Below are 19,568 nucleotides of genomic sequence, written 5' to 3' on the forward strand. Positions count from 1 at the left end.
AATTCCAAGAAAGAATCTAGATTATCAAGAAGATTGCTTTTGAGTACGTATGGCAGTAATCAATAATCATAGTTTGCTAACAAGTTTTCATACATTCCCTTCATTGATTGGTAAAAATACTGTTATAGAAGAATAATATAGTTGTTGTACTCTAACAGGCCGTTTGACAAGCTGTCTCTTTTGGACGAGATGGAAATATATTGGCTAAACATTAAAACAGTTGGGTGGATTAGTAACTGACGATTCCTAGGCTGATCATTTCATATTGGAAGGAAGCTTTAGTGGCATATGACTAGATTATCCTCAGCTCTATCAAGTTCAGCATTCCCATCCGTGATGGGATGGGGGAACACAAACTGGGAATAAGTAGAATAATAGGATCAACAAGAACTTGGTGGGGTGACTGTGAAGTTAAATATGATAGAGGTTCATTCATTTAATAGATATTTATGGAGCATCTTCTATATGCCATGCTCATAAAGATATACGTAAGGTCTTAAGCTCAAATAAAAAAATCAGTAAAAATTTAAAGGCCAGGCACAGTGGCTTGCGCCTGTAATCCCAATACTTCAGGAGGCCAAGGCGGGCGGATCACAAGGTCAGGAGTTCGAGATCAGCCTGGCCAATATGGTAAAACCCCATCTCTACTAAAAATACAAAAATTAGCTGGGTGTGGTGGTGCGTGCCTGTAGTCCCAGCTACTCAGGAGGCTGAGGCAGAAGAATTGCTTGAACCCAGGAGGTGGAGGTTGCGGTGAGGCGAGATCACGCCGCTGCACTCCAGCCTGGGCGACAGAGTGAAACTCTATCTAAAAATAATAATAATAAATAGGCCGGGTGCAGTGGTTCACGCCTGTAATCCCAGCACTTTGGGAGGCCGAGGCAGGTGGATCACGAGGTCAGGAGATTGAGACCATCCTGGCTAACATGGTGAAACTCCATCTCTACTAAAAAAAATACAAAAAATTAGCCGGGCGTGATGGCGGGCACCTGTAGTCTCAGCTACTGGAGAGGCTAAGGCAGGAGAATGGCGTGAACCCGGGAGGTGGAGCTTGCAGTGAGCCAAGATATCACCACTGCACGCCAGCCTGGGCGACAGAGCGAGACTCTTATCTCAAAAAAAAATAAAAAATAAAAATAAATAAATCATAAATGAAAAACCCAGCTACATGGATTAAATATTACATGAGGGAACAAAAGCATGTTTTTAAATATTATAGATTTTAACTAACATTAAGCTTAGTGTGTGAATCAGGAGTTACGATCACCAGAGAAAGTGACATCTTCGGCATTTTTAATGAAAGCCCAGCTTTTAACAGAATACTTAGGGTCTCCTTAGTGTTAGACTACTCTAGAAAATACCGTTCTGTTCTTGGCTCTTCACCAAGAAATGGAAGGCGATACAGGTGAAAGAACTGATCATACTGAGCCTGAAGATGAGATGCAAGGGAACTGTAATCATTGTCTGAAGACATTTGAAGAATAAGCCTGTGGAATAATGTGAACATTTATGGAGAACATCTCTAAGCATTTGACATTGATTAACTCATAAAATCTAATAATGACTGAAGTTAATATTGTTGTCATTCCAGTTGGAGATCAGGAAAGTAAGGGTCAGAAAGGCTAAATGAGTAACTAGCTCTGAGTCAGCTTAGAAATAGCAGAGCTGGGGCCGGGCGCGGTGGCTCACGCCTGTAATCCCAGCACTTTGGGAGGCTGAGGCGGGCGGATCACAAGGTCAGGAGATCGAGACCATCCTGGCTAACACGGTGAAACGCTGTCTCTACTAAAAATACAAAAAATTAGCCGGGCGTGGTGGCGGGCGCCTGTAGTCCCAGCTACTCGGGAGGCTGAGGCAGGAGAACGGCGTGAACCCAGGAGGCAGAGCTTGCAGTGAGCCAAGATATCGCCACTGCACTCCAGCCTGGGCGAAAGAGCGAGACTACGTCTCAAAAAAAAAAAAACAAAAACGGCAGAGCTGGGCTGGGAGTGGTGGCTCATACTTGTAATCACAGCACTTTGAGAGGATGGCTTGGGCCCAGGAGTTTGAGACCAGCCGGGAGGTCAAGGCTGCAGTGAGCCATGATCACGCCACTGCGTTCCAGCCTGGGTGACAGAGTGAGACCCTGTCTCAAAAAAAATAAAAATCAAAACTGGGAGGCAAGCAGAGCTGGGATTAAAAACCCAGGCAGTCTGCCTCTAGAACTAAAGTCTTTTTTATTTTTTTGAGACGGAATTTCACTCTTGTTGCCCACGCTGGAATGCAATGGCACGATCTTGGCTCATCGCAGCCTCTGCCTCGCAGCTTGAGGCAGTCCTCCTGCCTCAGCCTCCCGAGTAGCTGGGATTACAGGCATGCGCCATCACACCCAGCTAATTTTGTATTTTTAGTAGAGACGAGGTTTCTGCATGTTGGTCAGGCTGGTCTCAAACTCCCGACCTCAGGTGATCCACCCACCTCGGCCTCCCGAAGTGCTGGGATTACAGGCATGAGCCCCCACGCCCGGCTCTAAAGTCTTTTTTTAACCCTTTTTTTTTTTTTTTTTTTTTTAAAGAGGTGATAGCTTGCTATGTTGCCCAGGTGTTCTCAATCTCCTGGGCTGAAACTGTTCTCCCAAACTGCGGGGATTACAGGCGTGAGCCACTGTGCCCAGCCTCTAGGACTAAATTCTTGACCATTGTGCTACGCTACTTGGAAACTCACAGACACGTTCTTAAGCTTGTTCTCCATGGCCCCAACTAGTCCAGTGGGTTCAGTAGATGAGGGTGCGGGGAAACTCACTTCTGCTTACTTAAATCATCTTGGAGGAGCAAACCAAAGATGGGAGGGAATCCTCTGTCGCCAGAGCTTCCTGCAGCCTCGCCTAGCTCACTCCTGAGAACAGGGAGAAGGACCCTGCCGGGCCAGTAACCTTCCAGGCTCTTTGATGCTGGCTCTTTTTTTACACTGCCACTCTGTGGGTGTTTGCTATCAGAAGCCATGCGTTGAAACTCATGTCTCCTATTTACAAGTTAATATATTTGTCTTACTTGTATCACAGAAATGCTTTCACATAAGTATTATTTATTAGCTTTATGCAGTGTAGCGTGTTTTGTTTTATGGCACATTTCCAGTAATAATTTCTCGGTTGGATAAAAGCCATATTGTCATCAATTTTTTTTTCTTGAAGATGTTTTCCTGAATATAAAATTTATACTTTTTATTATAGAAAATTGGAAAGTCTAAGAAGAAAATTTAAAAACTGTTGTAATCTCACTGCTCTAAGATAATCATTATTAACACTTGAGTGTATTTTTCCTGTTATATATTTTTCACAGAAAAGTTTGAGAACTCTTGCTTTAGATTCAAGATTCTTTTCACAGAAAAACAGTTTTATTTTGATAAATTCTGAAGATTCCTTTTCTTTTCTTTCTTTTTTATTTTTTTGGCTAGGTTTCTGCCTCAATGCTCAAGCAGTTTCCCAACAGTGGCCTGAGTCCAGGTCTTTTCAATGTGGGGCCCCAGTTATCTCCTCAACAAATTGCCATGCTGAGCCAGCTTCCACAAATTCCCCAGTTTCAGTTGGTAAGTAGAAGATTTTCTTCCTGTGGCTAAAAAGTTCATTTGCTTTTTTTTTTTTTTCTTTAGCTTTGATTTGCTTCCCACATCTTTGCCACTTTCTATGTTCAAAGGGTGCTAGTCCACACTTCTTTGCAAACTATGGAGTGTGCTTAAGGGTTGTCAACTCAACTGGAGGAAAATGTAACCAAGAGACCAGGAATTTGGTGTTACTTCCCTCCTGGATACTTTTGATTGTGTGACCTGTACTTCAGTGCACAGACCCTTTAGGCGTCCTCAGTAAATCAGTCTCAGGAAACTTTGGTTTTCTGTCTTTCCCCCTTGTTTTGTAGGCATGTCAGCTTCTCTTGCAGCAGCAGCAACAGCAGCAGTTGTTACAGAACCAGAGAAAGATTTCTCAAGCTGTACGCCAACAGCAAGAGCAGCAGGTACGTGGGTGGGCAGGGTCCCTCCAGTGCTGTGTTTGAGGAGTACAATCCCGGCTTAGCCTCTGATGGCAAAGAACCGGGCACAGTCTTTTCCTGGGAAGTTCGGGGCCGTGCTTATCAAGTGTCCCTCTCTCTTGGTCCTCAGCTGGCTCGAATGGTGAGTGCACTGCAGCAGCAGCAGCAGCAGCAGCAGAGGCAGCCAGGCATGAAGCACTCACCCTCTCATCCTGTTGGGCCCAAGCCGCATCTGGACAACATGGTACCCAACGCGTTGAATGTGGGGCTCCCAGACCTTCAAACCAAAGGGCCAATACCTGGATATGGTTCTGGTAAGTCGTTAGTAGAGAAAATTACCTTTTTAGAAATCTACCTCTCTAGGCTTGTGGTAGGGGTTGCGCCTGCATTACCCTCCGTTTTTATGTCAGCTGTACAAGGTAGGTAAATATTCTTACCCCTGGTTTACAGATGAGACATCTGAGGCTTCTTGAGTTTCAGTGGGTTTCCAAAGCTCACCACATGGTTACTAAATAGCAGAGACAGGCCTCTAACTTCTCTGGCTCCAAAACAGTCTTTAAATGCACGTGTATGAATGGCAAACTGCTCTCCTACTGCCGGGAATTTTTAAAACCCTGTTTAAATGCTTGTGCATGCTGTGAGTGGTACACATGGCTGAGGTTATGATCTGTTAAAATATGTACTAGTTTGAAATGTTTTAGTATACTCATTAATAAAATTGCCTTCTATTGAAAAAATGAGGAACTAAAATTATAATGCAGATTGATAAAAATTCATTTGATATTAGTAGTTCATCTGATTTAAATGGAATTAGAACAAGTAAGGTTATGCCTTTAACATTCTTCAAGAAGTTTTTGGCAGGCAAATAATAGCTCTTTCGGAACTGGAAAACGTGCTGTAAGCAGAATCTAATTGGTGAGGAAACAGTGATTTCAAAATAAAATTTAAAAATGGAAAAGATACCACACACCATCACAGTTTCATCTCAAACTGACATTTAGAATTTATCCTGTAAAGAAGATACTGTTCTACGCACACTCAAAAAACAAGAGTTGGGCCACACGCGGTGACTCACACCTATAATCCCAGCCCCTTGGGAGGCTGAGGCAGGCGGATCACGAGGTCAGGAGTTCGAGACCAGCCTGGCCAACGTAGTGAAACCCTGTCCCTATTAAAAATACAAAAATTAGCCGGGCGTGGTGGCATGCGCCTGTAATCCCAGCTACTGGGGAGGCTGAGGCAGGAGAATCGCTTGAACCCGGGAGATGGAGGTTGCAGTGAGCTGAGATTGTGCCACTGCACTCCCACCTGGGCGACAGAGCAAGACCTCATCTCAAAAAAAAAAAAAAAAAAAAAAAAGTTGGGAAGACATGAAATTGCTGGTTCTAGGTGACAGCGTGACCCTGGACAAATGGCAGTGGCTGACTGTGCGCCAACCCCGTCATCTTCCTACTGCACGTGCAGGGGGTGAGCAAAGACTTCAGGGTGTTCTTGATCTGGATATTTTAACGGAATTACTTTGTAGATCCTTAGCTTCCACCAACTGTTTTCATTCTTAAAGATGATCTGCCTGATAACTGACTTAAATTCGAAATAACTTTTCTTGCACTTGATATAGAAGAAGGTCAGCTATGTGCTCATCTGGGCTGCAAAACACCAGGGTACCAAACATGGGGGGGCCTCCCTTGATTACTAACAAAGGTGTCCTTATGCTGTATTTCCTCCTTCTTTTTTTTTTTTTTTTTGAGGCGGAGTCTCACTCTGTCGCCCAACCACCACCTCCCACAACCTCCACCTCCTGGGTTCAAGCAATTCTCCTGCCTCAGCCTCCTGAGTAGATGGGATTACAGGCACATGCCACCACTCCCAGCTAATTTTTGTATAGTAGAGATGGGGTTTCGCCATGTTGGTCAGGCTGGTCTTGAACTCCTGACCTCAGGTAATCTGCCCACCGTGGCCTCCCAAAGTGCTGGGATTGATTACAGGCGTGAGCCACCGCACCTGGCCGATTCTTTCTTTCTTCTAATGGCTAAAGGATCAGAGTTAAGCATACACATATATACGTATTTACTGAAGAAATTTTATGATTTTTGTCATACTCCTGTTTCATAAGTAACTTGTAAATTTAGCTATGCATTATATTATTCCATATTAAAGAGAAATATTGACTTATTAGCTTGTTTCTATATTTGTTAACTTATTAAATAATAGATAAATATTATTAGGTCTCATTTTAATTGTGACCTGACCGTTTATAATCTGCCTTATAAGATAGATGTGTTTTGTCATTTATTTCACTTACAATTTTCCTGTCCGGGCACAGTGGCTCACGCCTGTAATCCCAGCACTTTGGGAGGCCGAGGAGGGCAGATCACTTGAGGTCAGGAGTTCAAGACCAGCCTCCAACATGGTGAAACCCCGTCTCTACTAAAAATACAAAAAATTAACTGGACATGGTGGTGTGCACCTGTAATCCCAGTTACTGGAGTGGCTGAGGCAGGAAAATAGCTTGAACCCAGACGGCAGAGGTTGCAGTGAGCTGAGATCATGCCACTGCACTCCAGCCTGGCGACAGAGCAAGACTCCGTCTCAAAAATAATTTTTTTTTCCTTAGTTAGCATTATTACATTTGTTTGAATTGAAGAATACGTTTTAGGTCTGAAAGTTAGATTTGGCTACCTGTTTTGAACAGATTATTTGACGAAAATATATTTAAAGCATATATAGAAATTAAAAATTTTTTTCTAATAAATTAAATGTCAAAGATGTAATGAACAGTCTTTCAGTTTTCCTGATGCTAAGTCTGTTGAACTAAAAAGGATAATCCTCTAAGTGAAAGAGTAGCAAGAATAATTGAAAGTTTCTTAATATGTCTTGATAAAGCCTCTTTGTTACATTATCTCAAAATTAAGAATTTGAATGACTAATGACTGCTTAACTAATCCTTACTGATTCTTTTGTAAAACAGATGGTTTCTAATTCTGTCCTTTTAGCAAAATTGAAAATATACCGAATTGAGGCTGAGTGCAGTGGCTCATGCCTGGTAATTCCAGCACTTTGGGAGGCCGAGGTGGAGAGTGAGAGAGAGAGGGAGACAGAGAGAAAGAATACCTAATTGAATTGTTAGGTGATAATGACCTATCTAAAAATTATATTTTAGTATCTGTGTCACTGGGCTAGGGGAAGGAACATATACTTTAAAAGAAATTCAGAGAAGTAAGTTACAACCAGACTCCTTCTGTTCCCATCTACTTATTTATATGAGTAAAATTTCTTAGTGCTTTATGTCAACAAAGAAATTTAAAATAAGATAGTAGCGAAAACTCTTTCTCATTATAGTAAGGAGTCTTGGTTACCGTGGATATCTGAACTCATTTAGGAACAGTAATTCATCTTCTTAGAAAATGCATTTCTGATAAAATTTCACTTTTTACGTTTAAAATTTATCAAAATTTGTAATATTTATTTGGTATATCCCTGTGAAAAGTAAAGCTGAATAAATATTGGAGATTATAAAAATAACAGAAGAGTAATTGTATCTATGCTGCACTTACGATTGTGTCGATACCAGGTGTACGTGTGGACACGGACTTAGAACAGTTGTGTTAGGATGGCCAATTATGGGTGATTTTTTAAAAATAATTATAGTTATAGAAACTTGTTTTTTAATGTATAGCAAAAAGAGGAGCAGAAAACAGAGAACTGTAAACAGAGAGAGGGAAGGCAAGATCAGTGTAAGGACAAGTTAATTTAAGAGCATTTCCTCAAGGATGTAAGAATGGAACCAAAAGTCATGAAGAGACCATGAATTAGAGTGTATGGAGATGAGAGAGTAATTCTAGCAAAGATGGATGAGGCAGGCAAAGGGTTGTCCTTGCATGAATGATAAAAGCAGGTGATAGGCAAGGGGCATGTCTTATCTCTGTTTGTACCTCAGCTCCTAACACAGGGCCTGGCACAGATTACACTGTCCATAAATATTCATTGAACTGAACTAAATGGCTTAATTTGAGCTAAAGCTCTGTGTTTGTGAGAAATTTCAGGGAAACCACTTGGTGGACTGAGGAAATTTGGTTTTGCTGTAGTGGAAAGTACAATAAAGTCAGTATTTTCTTGGGTTTTAGATATATGATAGCTGTAAATAGCCAAAGGTCACTAGCAAAGCACCGTCTCTTCTTTGTTAGTGCACCCACTAGAGCACAGTGTCCCAGAATTCCTTCCGTCGAAATCCATCAGACACATTCCATATCCTAGTGTCAGGCCGGTTACCATGACATCAAAGAAAATTACGTACGTCTTCACCTGATTTTTCCTCTCATACTTTGGGGTTTGTAGATTGAACCTTTCAAGGCAATTTTCTCACCTATTCTTTCTCTGACCCCTTGGATTATTTTTCCTGACCAAACCTTGTGAGGCAGCACTGGGACTGCCCTACTGTGGTGGCATTTGATCCCCAAGTCTCTAATGAGAAAGGCGCCTGCTTTCTCTAAGGTTCTTGGAGCTGCTGAGCTCTTTCCTTGCTTGCTTACTTTTTCTTTCTCTTTCTCCCTTTTTGTTTCTCTCTTTCATTTTCTTTCCCTCGTTCATTTTCTTTCCTTCTTTCCTCTTATTTTTCTTTTTTCACTTTTTTCTTTTTTTGCCCTTTTTCTATAACTTTAATTTTCTGCGTTTCATTTGTCACCAAAAAAACTTAAGCAGCTGAAATTAAAGAAATTTAATTCACTGGCCGGGCACGGTGGCTCACACCTGTAATCCCAGCACTTTGAGAGACCGAGGCGGGGCGGCTCACGAGGTCAGGAGATTGAGACCATCCTGGCTAACACGATAAAACCCCATCTCTACTAAAAATACAAAAAAATCAGCCAAGTGTGGTGGCAGGCACCTGTAGTCCCAGCTACTCGGGAGGCTGAGGCAGGAGAATCGCTTGAACCCAGAGGTGAAGGTTGCAGTCAGCCGAGATTGTGCTGCTGCACTCCAGCCTGGGCGACAGAGCGAGACTCTGTCTCAAAAAAAAAAAAAAGGAAGAAATTTAATTCACTATGGATATTATAGAAATTTTAGAGTAACTTCAAAGAAAATTAATGTGTAAGGAATGGTTCCTCCTCTTCTTAATAATGCTAGCATTCTTTTTAATCTTTGCCAGAATCCTAGGTTATTTCCAAAAGCTCTTTTTCAATGATTAGAACTGAGCTTTCAGGTGGCCTGGAATCCAAGCACCTTGGCCTGGTTTTCTCAAAGGCAGAAGTGTAATTTACTCAAGGAGCAACCTGCTTAGGCCATTAAGGCTATGTCAGAGAAAACCTTTGTTCCTTGCAACCTCCCTGCCCTCCAATCTAATTTCATTTCTGCTACCTAGGATGAAAGAAAGAAAAAAATGCCTCAAACTCTTCTTTTAAAAAAAAATAATAATAAGGCCAGGCACGGTGGCTCATGCCTGTAATCCCAGCACTTTGGGAGGCCGAGGCGGGCAGATTGCCTGAGCTCAGGAGTTCTAGACCAGCCTTGGCAACAGGGTGAAACCTGGTCTCTACTAAAAATACAAAAAATTAGCTGGGCATGGCTGCGGTGTGCCTGTAGTCCCAGCTACTCAGGAGGCTGAGGCAGGAGAATTGCTTGAACGCAGGAGGCGGAGGTTGCAGTGAGCCAAGATTGCGCCACTGCACTCCAGCCTGGGTGACAGAGACTCCATCTCCAAAATAATAATAATTTCATTTGAAATATTTTCATCTCATTCTAAAGATTTCTGCTCCCCACCCCCACCCTCCAATCATTTTGAACTAGTAAATTCGGTTACAGAGTATGAAAGAACACTGTTCTTTATATAAATAGCAACATTTTGAACATGGGGCAAAAAGGTGTTAGACTTTTACTTGATTTATTATGCATTTATAAAACTATCCCAGACAACTAGGATAAGCACAGGGGAGGAAAAACACAACCTGGGCCCTTAGTGGGATTTGGAGAGATGGAAATTGAGGACCCTTTACGGGTATAGTGTGGAGTCTGGCCTGGCTAGAGTTGCACATCTTGGGGCAGAGAAGCTTGGCTCTGCCGTGGTGGGAGCACTACTCGCCTCCCTGGGATGCCTGCGTTCGTGCTGCCGCTCTGCGCTCCCTGTGGTTTATTCTCATTTTTCTATGGTCATTTATTATTTTCCCCCTCCCCTGTTTCATCATTTTAGTCCTTTATTTCACTTTTTTGAGAGTTTTTTGAACAGGTGTCACGTACATTCTGACCCAAATGGATGATGGACCCTGTTAGACTCCATCATCCAGCTTCTGCTATGTGGCTTCCAGCTCTCCAGCTCTGTGCAGTGGGAAAACGTTACCCACCAAGACTCTTCCCCTGAAGCTTACCTGGGGCTCATGGCAAAGTGAACTCAGCATCTCGAACTACCCGCCTACTCAAGCTTTGGTGTCTTCCACATTGCTTAAAGACTACTTTCAAATTTATCTTTCACGTTCTGCCCTGACCTCCACTCACCCCACACTCAGGCTGCCACTTCTCTTCCTAAAATACATACTAGTTATCCTCTTACATACTTAACACTTTCACTATCCTCTTATCCTAGAGAAAAAAAGATCCGAACTCCTTGGCCTAATATATAAAGACCCTACATGACACGACTCTTCATTTCTCCTCATCTCCCACCACTCTCCGCCTTACTTCATCCCAGAGTTAGCTAAACATTGGAGTCATTTGAACGTCTCACCATTCCCTAAACACACTTGATTATCAAGAGTCAGAGCTTTGTACTTGGTTTGCTTGACTTCCCCAGATACCTCCCTGAGGCCGTAGATCACATCTTCCTTCTGCAAAGCCTTTCCTCCCCCAAGATACCCTGACTACAACTCTGTCGCTGCTGTTGCACTACATTGGCTGGATGTCGTCTTCTCTATCTCAGTTGGAGAGTGGCTGGCCCCAGCATCCTGTCTGGCACAAACATCAGCTAAATGAAAAAGGGTGTGCAGGAATGCACTGAAACAGACCTGATCGATGGCAGTCATACACATCTTCACACCTTCACAGAGACATCACTTATGTAGCAGGCAAGAGCCAAGATGAAAGCTTGGAATCAAAAATACCTGTTTCTGAGTGGAGAAACTCTGAATTAGTCTTTGAGTGACACTTGAAGGCATTCATGGACTCTGCTTCAGAACTCTTGGTACTGATGCTAGAGACTTACAAAATGTGGTCTTCTCCTTTTTAGGCTTCAGCTCTGGAGGCATGGACTATGGCATGGTTGGTGGGAAGGAGGCTGGAACCGAGTCTCGCTTTAAACAGTGGACCTCCATGATGGAGGGGCTGCCCTCTGTAGCCACACAGGAAGCCAATATGCACAAAAATGGTAAGAGAAGCACTGGAAGCTAGAGCCCCCAACCCACAGCAGGTCTTGATGAAACATCTTATAAGACTCTTGAAGTACAGAACTTGGTATTCTTTTTCCTCCTGAATCCTATGATTGCCTGTGGAGGAAGGTCAGAGTCATGTGTATGTTGAATTACAAGAAATATAAAGTACTAGTTCTAATTAAAGGGAGCAGAATTTTTCAGCTACCATGATTGAGGGTGGTAGCAGTGAACTTGGGCACCCACCGAGGCGAAACCCTAATAAGTTGGCTGAGGGAATAGAGTCAGCTTGTTGAGTTTGTTTTGCGGAGCAAGGGATCATAACAGTACCTATCTTGTTGGTTGTTTGAACCATAATAAATTTATCGGCTTTAAAAAAATTTGCTGCCTTTTAATCTCCAAAAGATGACTAATAGATCATAATACATGAGATTTGAACTTTTCACAAAGCTTTCTTATTCTATGTGAATTAGAGTGTCTGCAAGACAGCATTTAAGGGCATTGCAGGCTTTGGTTGTGATGTTGATCGGCTTTTCCTCTGTTTCTCTATAAGGGCTTCTCCATTTCCTGTAAAACAGATAAAAGGTCTCAGAACCTTCCTTCAGCCTTTGTTTCAGTGTTTGTTTCATTTGACAGTAATTCACTTGGACTTAACTGTATCCATGAGAACCAAGTATAAATAGGTGTCTGGCTGTTCCTGCTGCAGCGCCCTGGCAGGCCCCAGCCCCAGCCAAGTCATTCAGTCTGAAGCCTTTCAGGTTTCCTTTATAAACCACTCTTTAATAAGCCCATCCAGGAGACTGGTGAAATAGCCACGTGGAGCTCTCTGCCTGCCATCCCTAAGCATTATCATTTGGTTTCATGGCATGAAGTCAAAAATGATTTATCGAAACTGTAAAATCTGTTTGTGGACTGAATAATCTAAGCCCACTGTCTTCTATAGCTTTGGGCACTTTCAATGCTTCCTTAGGCTGATGATTCACCAGGTCCCCTTGTCCCCAAAGACATGATAGGTGCATGATAATAAATATGAAACGGCATGTGAGAGGATATCTCGAAGGCGAAATCTCTACTTGCCTTTTTAGAGCTTATAGATCATGTTTTCCCATTTCCTTAGCAATCCCCAAAGTAATTGAGCTTTTCATTTTCCACTGCTTCACCATAATGTGCCTCTGAGCCAGATTTGTCAGTGGCTCCAGAAAAGTAAATGTCCTCTTAGCTGAGCATGGAGGTAGTTTTGATAATATTCCCATTAGGCTGCATCACCCTGGAAATAATTTTATCCCTTCACAAGCAGCATCCTAAGAATAGATCAAGTGACCCAATACAGTATGTAAAATTCATTTGAGAAATAAGTAGACTGGTATCTCACTGACACCTAAAATTTTATTCAAAGTGCATGTTTTGTTAGTTCAAGGCAATTGTAAGCTTTTAATTCTTTTCCTGCCCCGTAGCATATAAAATGCATGATGGGGGCACTGACAAAACCGCTGAAGTGCTCTCAGGAAACCAGTTACAAAGGATTTGCTGTTCTTCATGTGTGAGGCCATGGATCCCAGAGCTGCAGAGTTCATTGCTGGTCTTGTGCTGGCAAAGACTCTAGGCGGGAATTCCATCTCATTGCGTTGGAATTTAAAGCAATTGCAGATGCTTTTCCCTCCAATGGACTCTCTGTTTACACTGCTGCTTCCAGCTAATCTAAACCTAATCAGCCAGCCCTTAAGAACCTGGGTGGGTAGCAGCAGTAGAAATTTAGTTAAAACCTTCTTATGTGCTACAAATTGTTAGAATTTTCCCCATTTCTCGCTCTTGAGTCATTAGCATAGAAACTAGGGATAATGGTCAGATTCCTAGTATGTGAACATTTCATTAATTTCATAAGACCATGGAATTTTAAAACTGAAAGGAACATTTGAGCATGAGAACAATCCTGTGCGCCTAAGTGAGGAACTGAGAGGCTCAGAGAGGCGAAATGACTTGTTGTTGGTCATGCTGCTTAGTAATTATGTGCTGAGTCTCGAATGCAACCTCTTATTCCAGTGCTGTTTGTATATACTCCATCAGCTTCAGAAGACTGTTTGCATTCCAGTGAATAAAAAATAGACAAGTTCTATTCATAGGAGTTATTCTGGATGATTTAATTTCCTCTCTTTTCTCAGGCGCTATAGTGGCCCCTGGTAAGACCCGGGGAGGGTCACCGTACAACCAGTTTGATATCATCCCTGGTGACACACTGGGTGGCCATACGGGTCCTGCTGGTGATAGCTGGTTACCTGCCAAATCTCCACCAACAAACAAAATCGGAAGTAAATCCAGCAATGCCAGTTGGCCTCCAGGTATTGTCCAGGAAATGCTTTTCCAGGATAGCATTTGTTTTGTAATTGTCAGTTTCAGGTTCAGAATACATTGCTTTTGTGACTCATGTTACTAAGGTACTTGCTTTCATTTTTTTCATTCAATAATTGTCTGTTAGAAGCAAGGCATGTGCTGTGGGAAGATAGAAAATTTTCATTAGATGGGGATTCTGGAGATAAGTGACATTGTAGCTGGGACTTCACATTCGTCCCATGCATAGGATGCCTTGTAACATGGGTTCTTTTGAAGTGTCTGTTGAATTGATTTGTTGGTTCTTAGGCAAGTATTTATTACCAGTTAGCTTCTAGGTATGCAGTAGCGATTGCAATGAGATTATTTGTTAATTCTTTTCTTTCTGTCCCTCTCTTTTGTTGGATATAGTAATCTATTCTCATAATGGAAAAATGAGAACATTTAATAAAGCAAAAATTAAAATCAGTAATTCCATAAATACATATCCTCCTAGACCTCTTTCTGTGCATGTGTATTTGTGACATGAATATGTATAGTTTCATTTTATTAAGGTAGAATTTTTTTTTTTTTTTTTGAAAGAGAGTTTCGCTCTTATTACCCAGGCTGGAGTGCAGTGGTGCGATCTTGGTTCACTGCAAGCTCCGCCTCCCAGGTTCAAGTGATTCTCCTGCCTGCCTGCTACCACGCCTGGCTAATTTTCTGTATGTTTAGTAGAGACAGGGTTTCGTCACGTTGGGCAGGCTGGTCTCGAACTCCTGACCTCAGGTGATCTGCCCGCCTCGGCCTCTCAAAGTGGTGGGATTACAGGCGTGAGCCACCACGCTCGGCCAAAGTAGACTTGTGTAATGCAGATCATTCATATATAATACATGTTGCTCTTTCTCATCACGATTTGGAAAATAAAAGTTTATTCTGTCACATAGCTTTAAAATTTTACAATGATGTAAATTGACCAATAAAAAAATTCCGAGCCCTCATGTATATTCTAGGCTTTCTCTTGCTAAGCTAAATTATCCCTGCTGGTTATCCCTGGACATTCTATGTAGCAGTATCATTTGTATTACATTTTTTGCATTTTGGCCAACATCTGGTAAGGAAAATGAGAAAGAGCACTGATCTCTAGCCCATATTTTCACCGGTTCTTGGCCTAGATGCTGGGGTAATTCTTGTGAACACCAGAGTCCTTACTCCTGCTTTCCCTGCCTTCAGCCCTGAAGTCTCCTGGGAGCAGGAGCGTCAGGTTACTGGAGACAGGTCTGTTGGAGCTGTGGCTTCCAGTTGACTGCCACAGACAGTGTGATAAAACAAAGGTGCTGTTGGCAAGAGTGTATGTTCATGCTGATTTTTTTTTCCTTAATTTTGTGATGAAAATCTAAGAGACAATAAATTCAGTATTTATACTTTTCACGACCCGTTTCTTATGTCAAAAAAGTACTATATCATTTTTTTTTAACAACCTTCCTTCTCTAATATTTGTTTTCCTTGTCTCAGAATTCCAACCAGGAGTGCCATGGAAAGGTATCCAAAACATTGACCCTGAATCTGACCCCTATGTCACCCCAGGAAGTGTGCTGGGGGGTACAGCCACATCTCCCATTGTAGATACTGACCACCAACTGCTGCGGGATAACACCACAGGTACTTGAGTGAAGCATCTCTTATATGTTCAACACCCAGCATTTTCATAGTTGTCAGTTTGTGACTTCATTTGTACTTGCTGGTACCTAAAAGTTTAACCAAAAAATGTAAGAATATTGCTTTTCACATTCATTTGTTAGACATATTTTGTCCTCCATTCTATTGAAGTTTAAATAAAATACTCTCAAGGTTTCACTGGTTATACTGACATTTATTTTCAGTATTTTCTTCATGTTCTTTGTTATCCAAGGGTCTAATTCTTCCCTCAACACCTCGCTGCCTTCACCTGGTGCCTGGCCCTACAGTGCCTCTGACAACTCCTTTACCAACGTTCATAGCACTTCAGGTATGAGTGTGAATTTTTTGTTTCCCTTTGGTTAGCACTTTTTCGTCAGGTTCCCTTTTATAAAGGAAACTGGCATGTATTTCATAAGATATACTCTTACAGAAGTTCAGTAGCATAGGTCAGTATAGATGGAAGCACACCTTTTCTGTTTGCTATGTCTTTGAGGAACTTCTGGTCTCAGGAAGGATGAGCCAGATACAGCTTTGGGATGAGGCCGGTAGTGACATAACTGCAGGGAGCTGGCATATCCAGAGGGCTGGAGTCACGTCCTAATGACACACATGCTTCTCTTTTAACAAGGCTGCCAAGAAGTCAAGGGTCATGAGAAGAACCAGTTAAGGCCAGGTTATTATTCCTAAGGTAGCCAATAATAGCTGGCTTTTCTCTAAAAATCCTCCCACTTAAAGACAAAGGCTAAGGGCAGATGGCCAAAGGGAAAAAAAAAAAAAAAAAGGGAGACCTTGATTCATTTTGCCATCATTTGGTAAGTTCCTCATGTTTTTTTGAAAGACATTAGGAAATGGAAAAGTTAGTGGATATAATAAAGGCTTTGAAGTCACTCTCTGAGCATAGTGCCTTACTGATGGGTAAACATATTAGTAATTGGCACCTTCAGTTTGCACATGTCGGATGTTAAGCTGTTAAAGTCATTATGACTTACGTGCTTTGCCCAGGCAAAAGCAAATAAAGCAGACCTTTGTCCACCTACGAAGACGCTGCAGGCTAGTGGGCTACACATTGTCTCGTTCTCCTTCCCACCTCTGTGTCATATCAGCAGTGCAACAATAACCTGCCACTCACTGAATGACCCCGCAGGCCAGGCATCATGCTAAACCTTCCACGTGAATTTTTATTTTACCTTCACCAAAGGCTCTGAGTAAGTCCTGTTGTTACCCCCATTTTGTGGATAAAGAAACTGAGTGAGGTTCTGAGAGCTGATATAACTTGCTTCAGTTCTGAGCAAGTATGTAAAGGAGACATCTCAATATTCCGGGTTTTGAACCACCACCCTACATTATACTTCTGTAGGATTTCTTTTACATGTAAAAACTTACTCTGGTTACCCACCTCCTTTACACCTAATAAATGCCCATACCTCAGATTGAACTATGTATCTTTTTCCAACAGTTGAATATTCATCTGAGAGATGGCCCAAGAATCACCTCAGACTTGTCTAAAACTGAACCTATACTTCTCCACCCCCAAAAGTGTCTTTCCTTCTCAACTCAGTTATGTTTCTTAATCATGATCTCATGCATCATTTAGTTACAAAATCTCAGTATTTTTGTCCTCTTTCCTCTCTCTCTCAGTCCCTGGATCCAGGCAGTTACGATTTCTCCTTAGTGATTTATTCTGCAATCATATTTCAAATATCCATTCCTTCTGTTCCATTCTATTTACTATCACAGCAGTTTAAACACTCCATGCTGAATCAATTGCAAAAACTCCTGATAGTATATTAATCAGTCCCCAGCCTACCTATGTAACCTCCTTTACCTCTCTGCCCCTGTGAACTGTTCAACCAGAATTGGGGAGGAACATATTCCATACACAGACAGTTTATGTTGAACCTTGGTTTACACATTCCTATTTCTTTGTGCCCATCCATTTATGTAAATCCTTCAAGAGCTGTCTTTATAAAGCCTTTGCTGCAAGCCCAGCGTTCTTGATCCCCTCTGCGTATTGAACATACGTGATGATGTTGGGGTCACCACTTCTGTTGCTCATCTGTTCTGTGTTCCCATCTGAGCTTGAGGTTCTTAGGAATAATTATTTCTATTCCTCACAGCGCTGATTTAGTGCCATATGCATAGTAAGCCCTTAGTGAATATTTCCTGATTGTTTTTAAAGAATCTGTTTGAACATCAATATCTAATAGACTGGATCAAGGCACAAGAAAAGTGTAATTTACTAATTACTTTCTATTCAGTCAATGATTATTTATAGAATGCTTTATTCTGCTAATGTTCACATTCTCACTGTTACCTAGAAGCTGGTATCTTTAGGAAGACTTTCTCCTTGAATGTGTCCTCCTTTTCAAGTCATTTTTAGCTAAGAAAGCAGTAGAGAATTGGTTATCTTATTAAATCTTTAATTCATATGATAATTCTATCAATTCAGAGTAGTAGTCACTGAAAATTTTCTGTTCGTTATGCTCTAAGAACAGTGTTATTTTATATTGCTGTGCTTAAAATGTGTGCTATTACTTTTTAGAATATAAATGTGTATGTATTTACGTGTATGTAGATAAAACTCATGTGTATTTGTCAACAAAAGTGAACCATCTAACCTTATTCCTTCCTTAATTTTCTCTTCTTACAGCAAAGTTCCCTGATTACAAATCAACATGGTCCCCAGATCCCATAGGACACAACCCCACTCATCTCTCCAACAAGATGTGGAAAAACCATATTTCCTCCAGGAACACTACACCGCTGCCCCGCCCACCTCCTGGTCTGACCAACCCCAAACCATCATCTCCCTGGAGCAGCACAGCACCCCGATCAGTCAGGGGGTGGGGGACACAGGACTCACGGCTCGCCTCGGGTGAGGAGGATCTGCCTAAAGGAACACCATTGTTCATCCACAAGGGGCTTATGTTAACACAGATGGTGAAGACACAAAGAAGTCTTCCCAAGAGAGGAAGTCATGGTTGTCTGGTTTTTCTTCTGGTAGAGGAAAAGGTACCTCTTGAGTGAGTGAAAGTCACAGTCAGTATAAGGCAAAGGGACCCAAGAACTCCCAAGGGACAGATGGAGTAAAATGAGTGAGTAAAAATGGCAGAGTGAGAACACTGGGAGGAAAATATTGTCTTGCAAATCAGGCATAAAAGTGCCTAGGCATCAGGGACCAGTAGAAGAGAAAAAGAAGGTCAGAGTCCAGTGGAAAAGAGAATTTATAAAAGCAGAGAAGAAATGTGGGCTACATGAATGTCTTTCTCCCTCATGGCTTTTCTTGTTTTTGTTTTATTTCTCTTCCTAACCATTTTTCTGGTTGCTCATAGCCTCTACCTGGAGTGATGGTGGCTCAGTTCGTCCTAGTTACTGGCTGGTTCTTCACAATCTCACTCCACAGGTAATTATGCTTTCTCGCGGTTTTCTAGATAGGACTTCATTGTATTAAGAGAGAGGGAAAGGCCGGGCACGGTGGCTCACGCCTGTAATCCCAGCACTTTGGGAGGCCGAGGCGGGTGGATCACGAGGTCAGGAGATCGAGACCATCCTGGCTAACATGGTGAAACCCCATCTCTACTAAAAATACAAAAAATTAGCTGATCTCTACTAAAAATACAAAAAATTAGCTGAGCGTTGTGGCGGGCGCCTGTAGTCCCAGCTACTCGGGAGGCTGAGGCAGGATAGTGGCATGAACCCACGAGGCGGAGCTTGCAGTGAGCCAAGACTGCGCTAGTGCACTCCAGCCTGGACGACAGAGTGAGACTCTGTCTCAAAAAAAAAGAGAGAGAGAGGGAAAGATGGGGGTTGGTGTCTCACACCTGTAATCCCAGCACCTTGGGAGGCCAAGGCGAGAGGATTGCTTGAAGCCAGGAGTCTGAAATCAGTCCAAGCAATATAATGAGACCCTGTTTCTACAAAAAATTAAAAATTAGCCAGGCATAGTGGCGCACAGCTGCTCAGGAGGCTGAGGTGGGAGGATCACTTGAGCCCAGAAGGTCGAGGCTGCAAAGAGCCATGATTGCATTGCATTGCACTCCAGGTTGGGCAACAGTGCAAGACCCTTTCTCAAAAAAGAGAGAGAGGGAAATAGATGTGGGAGGCTGGCAGATATGAAAACTCATCTCCTGATCACTGCAAAGAGGTCTTGACTACCGGAGTAGGTGTCCCCTCCCCACCCACGGTTTACAGCCTAATTCTGGAGAGGGGTTGATGCTGGCCACTAGGCTTCATG

General features: G+C 42.3%; 1 protein-coding gene across 10 annotated transcripts in view; it reads left to right on the plus strand.

Moving 5' to 3' along the window:
* TNRC6B (trinucleotide repeat containing adaptor 6B) overlaps positions 1-19,568 on the plus strand; it is a 212,159-nt gene that overhangs the window by 173,522 nt on the left and 19,069 nt on the right. For all 10 annotated transcript variants that reach the window (XM_024239732.3, XM_024239725.3, XM_024239730.3 and 7 more), the window contains 9 exons: positions 3,433-3,564; positions 3,891-3,986; positions 4,132-4,315; positions 11,212-11,349; positions 13,510-13,686; positions 15,170-15,316; positions 15,567-15,662; positions 17,985-18,209; positions 18,667-18,737. In XM_024239732.3, coding sequence (XP_024095500.1) covers positions 3,433-3,564; positions 3,891-3,986; positions 4,132-4,315; positions 11,212-11,349; positions 13,510-13,686; positions 15,170-15,316; positions 15,567-15,662; positions 17,985-18,209; positions 18,667-18,737 — 1,266 coding nt within the window. The remainder of the gene's footprint in view (positions 1-3,432; positions 3,565-3,890; positions 3,987-4,131; positions 4,316-11,211; positions 11,350-13,509; positions 13,687-15,169; positions 15,317-15,566; positions 15,663-17,984; positions 18,210-18,666; positions 18,738-19,568) is intronic.

This window comes from Pongo abelii, chromosome 23 (assembly GCF_028885655.2).
Source record: "Pongo abelii isolate AG06213 chromosome 23, NHGRI_mPonAbe1-v2.0_pri, whole genome shotgun sequence".
Taxonomy (NCBI): domain Eukaryota; kingdom Metazoa; phylum Chordata; class Mammalia; order Primates; family Hominidae; genus Pongo; species Pongo abelii.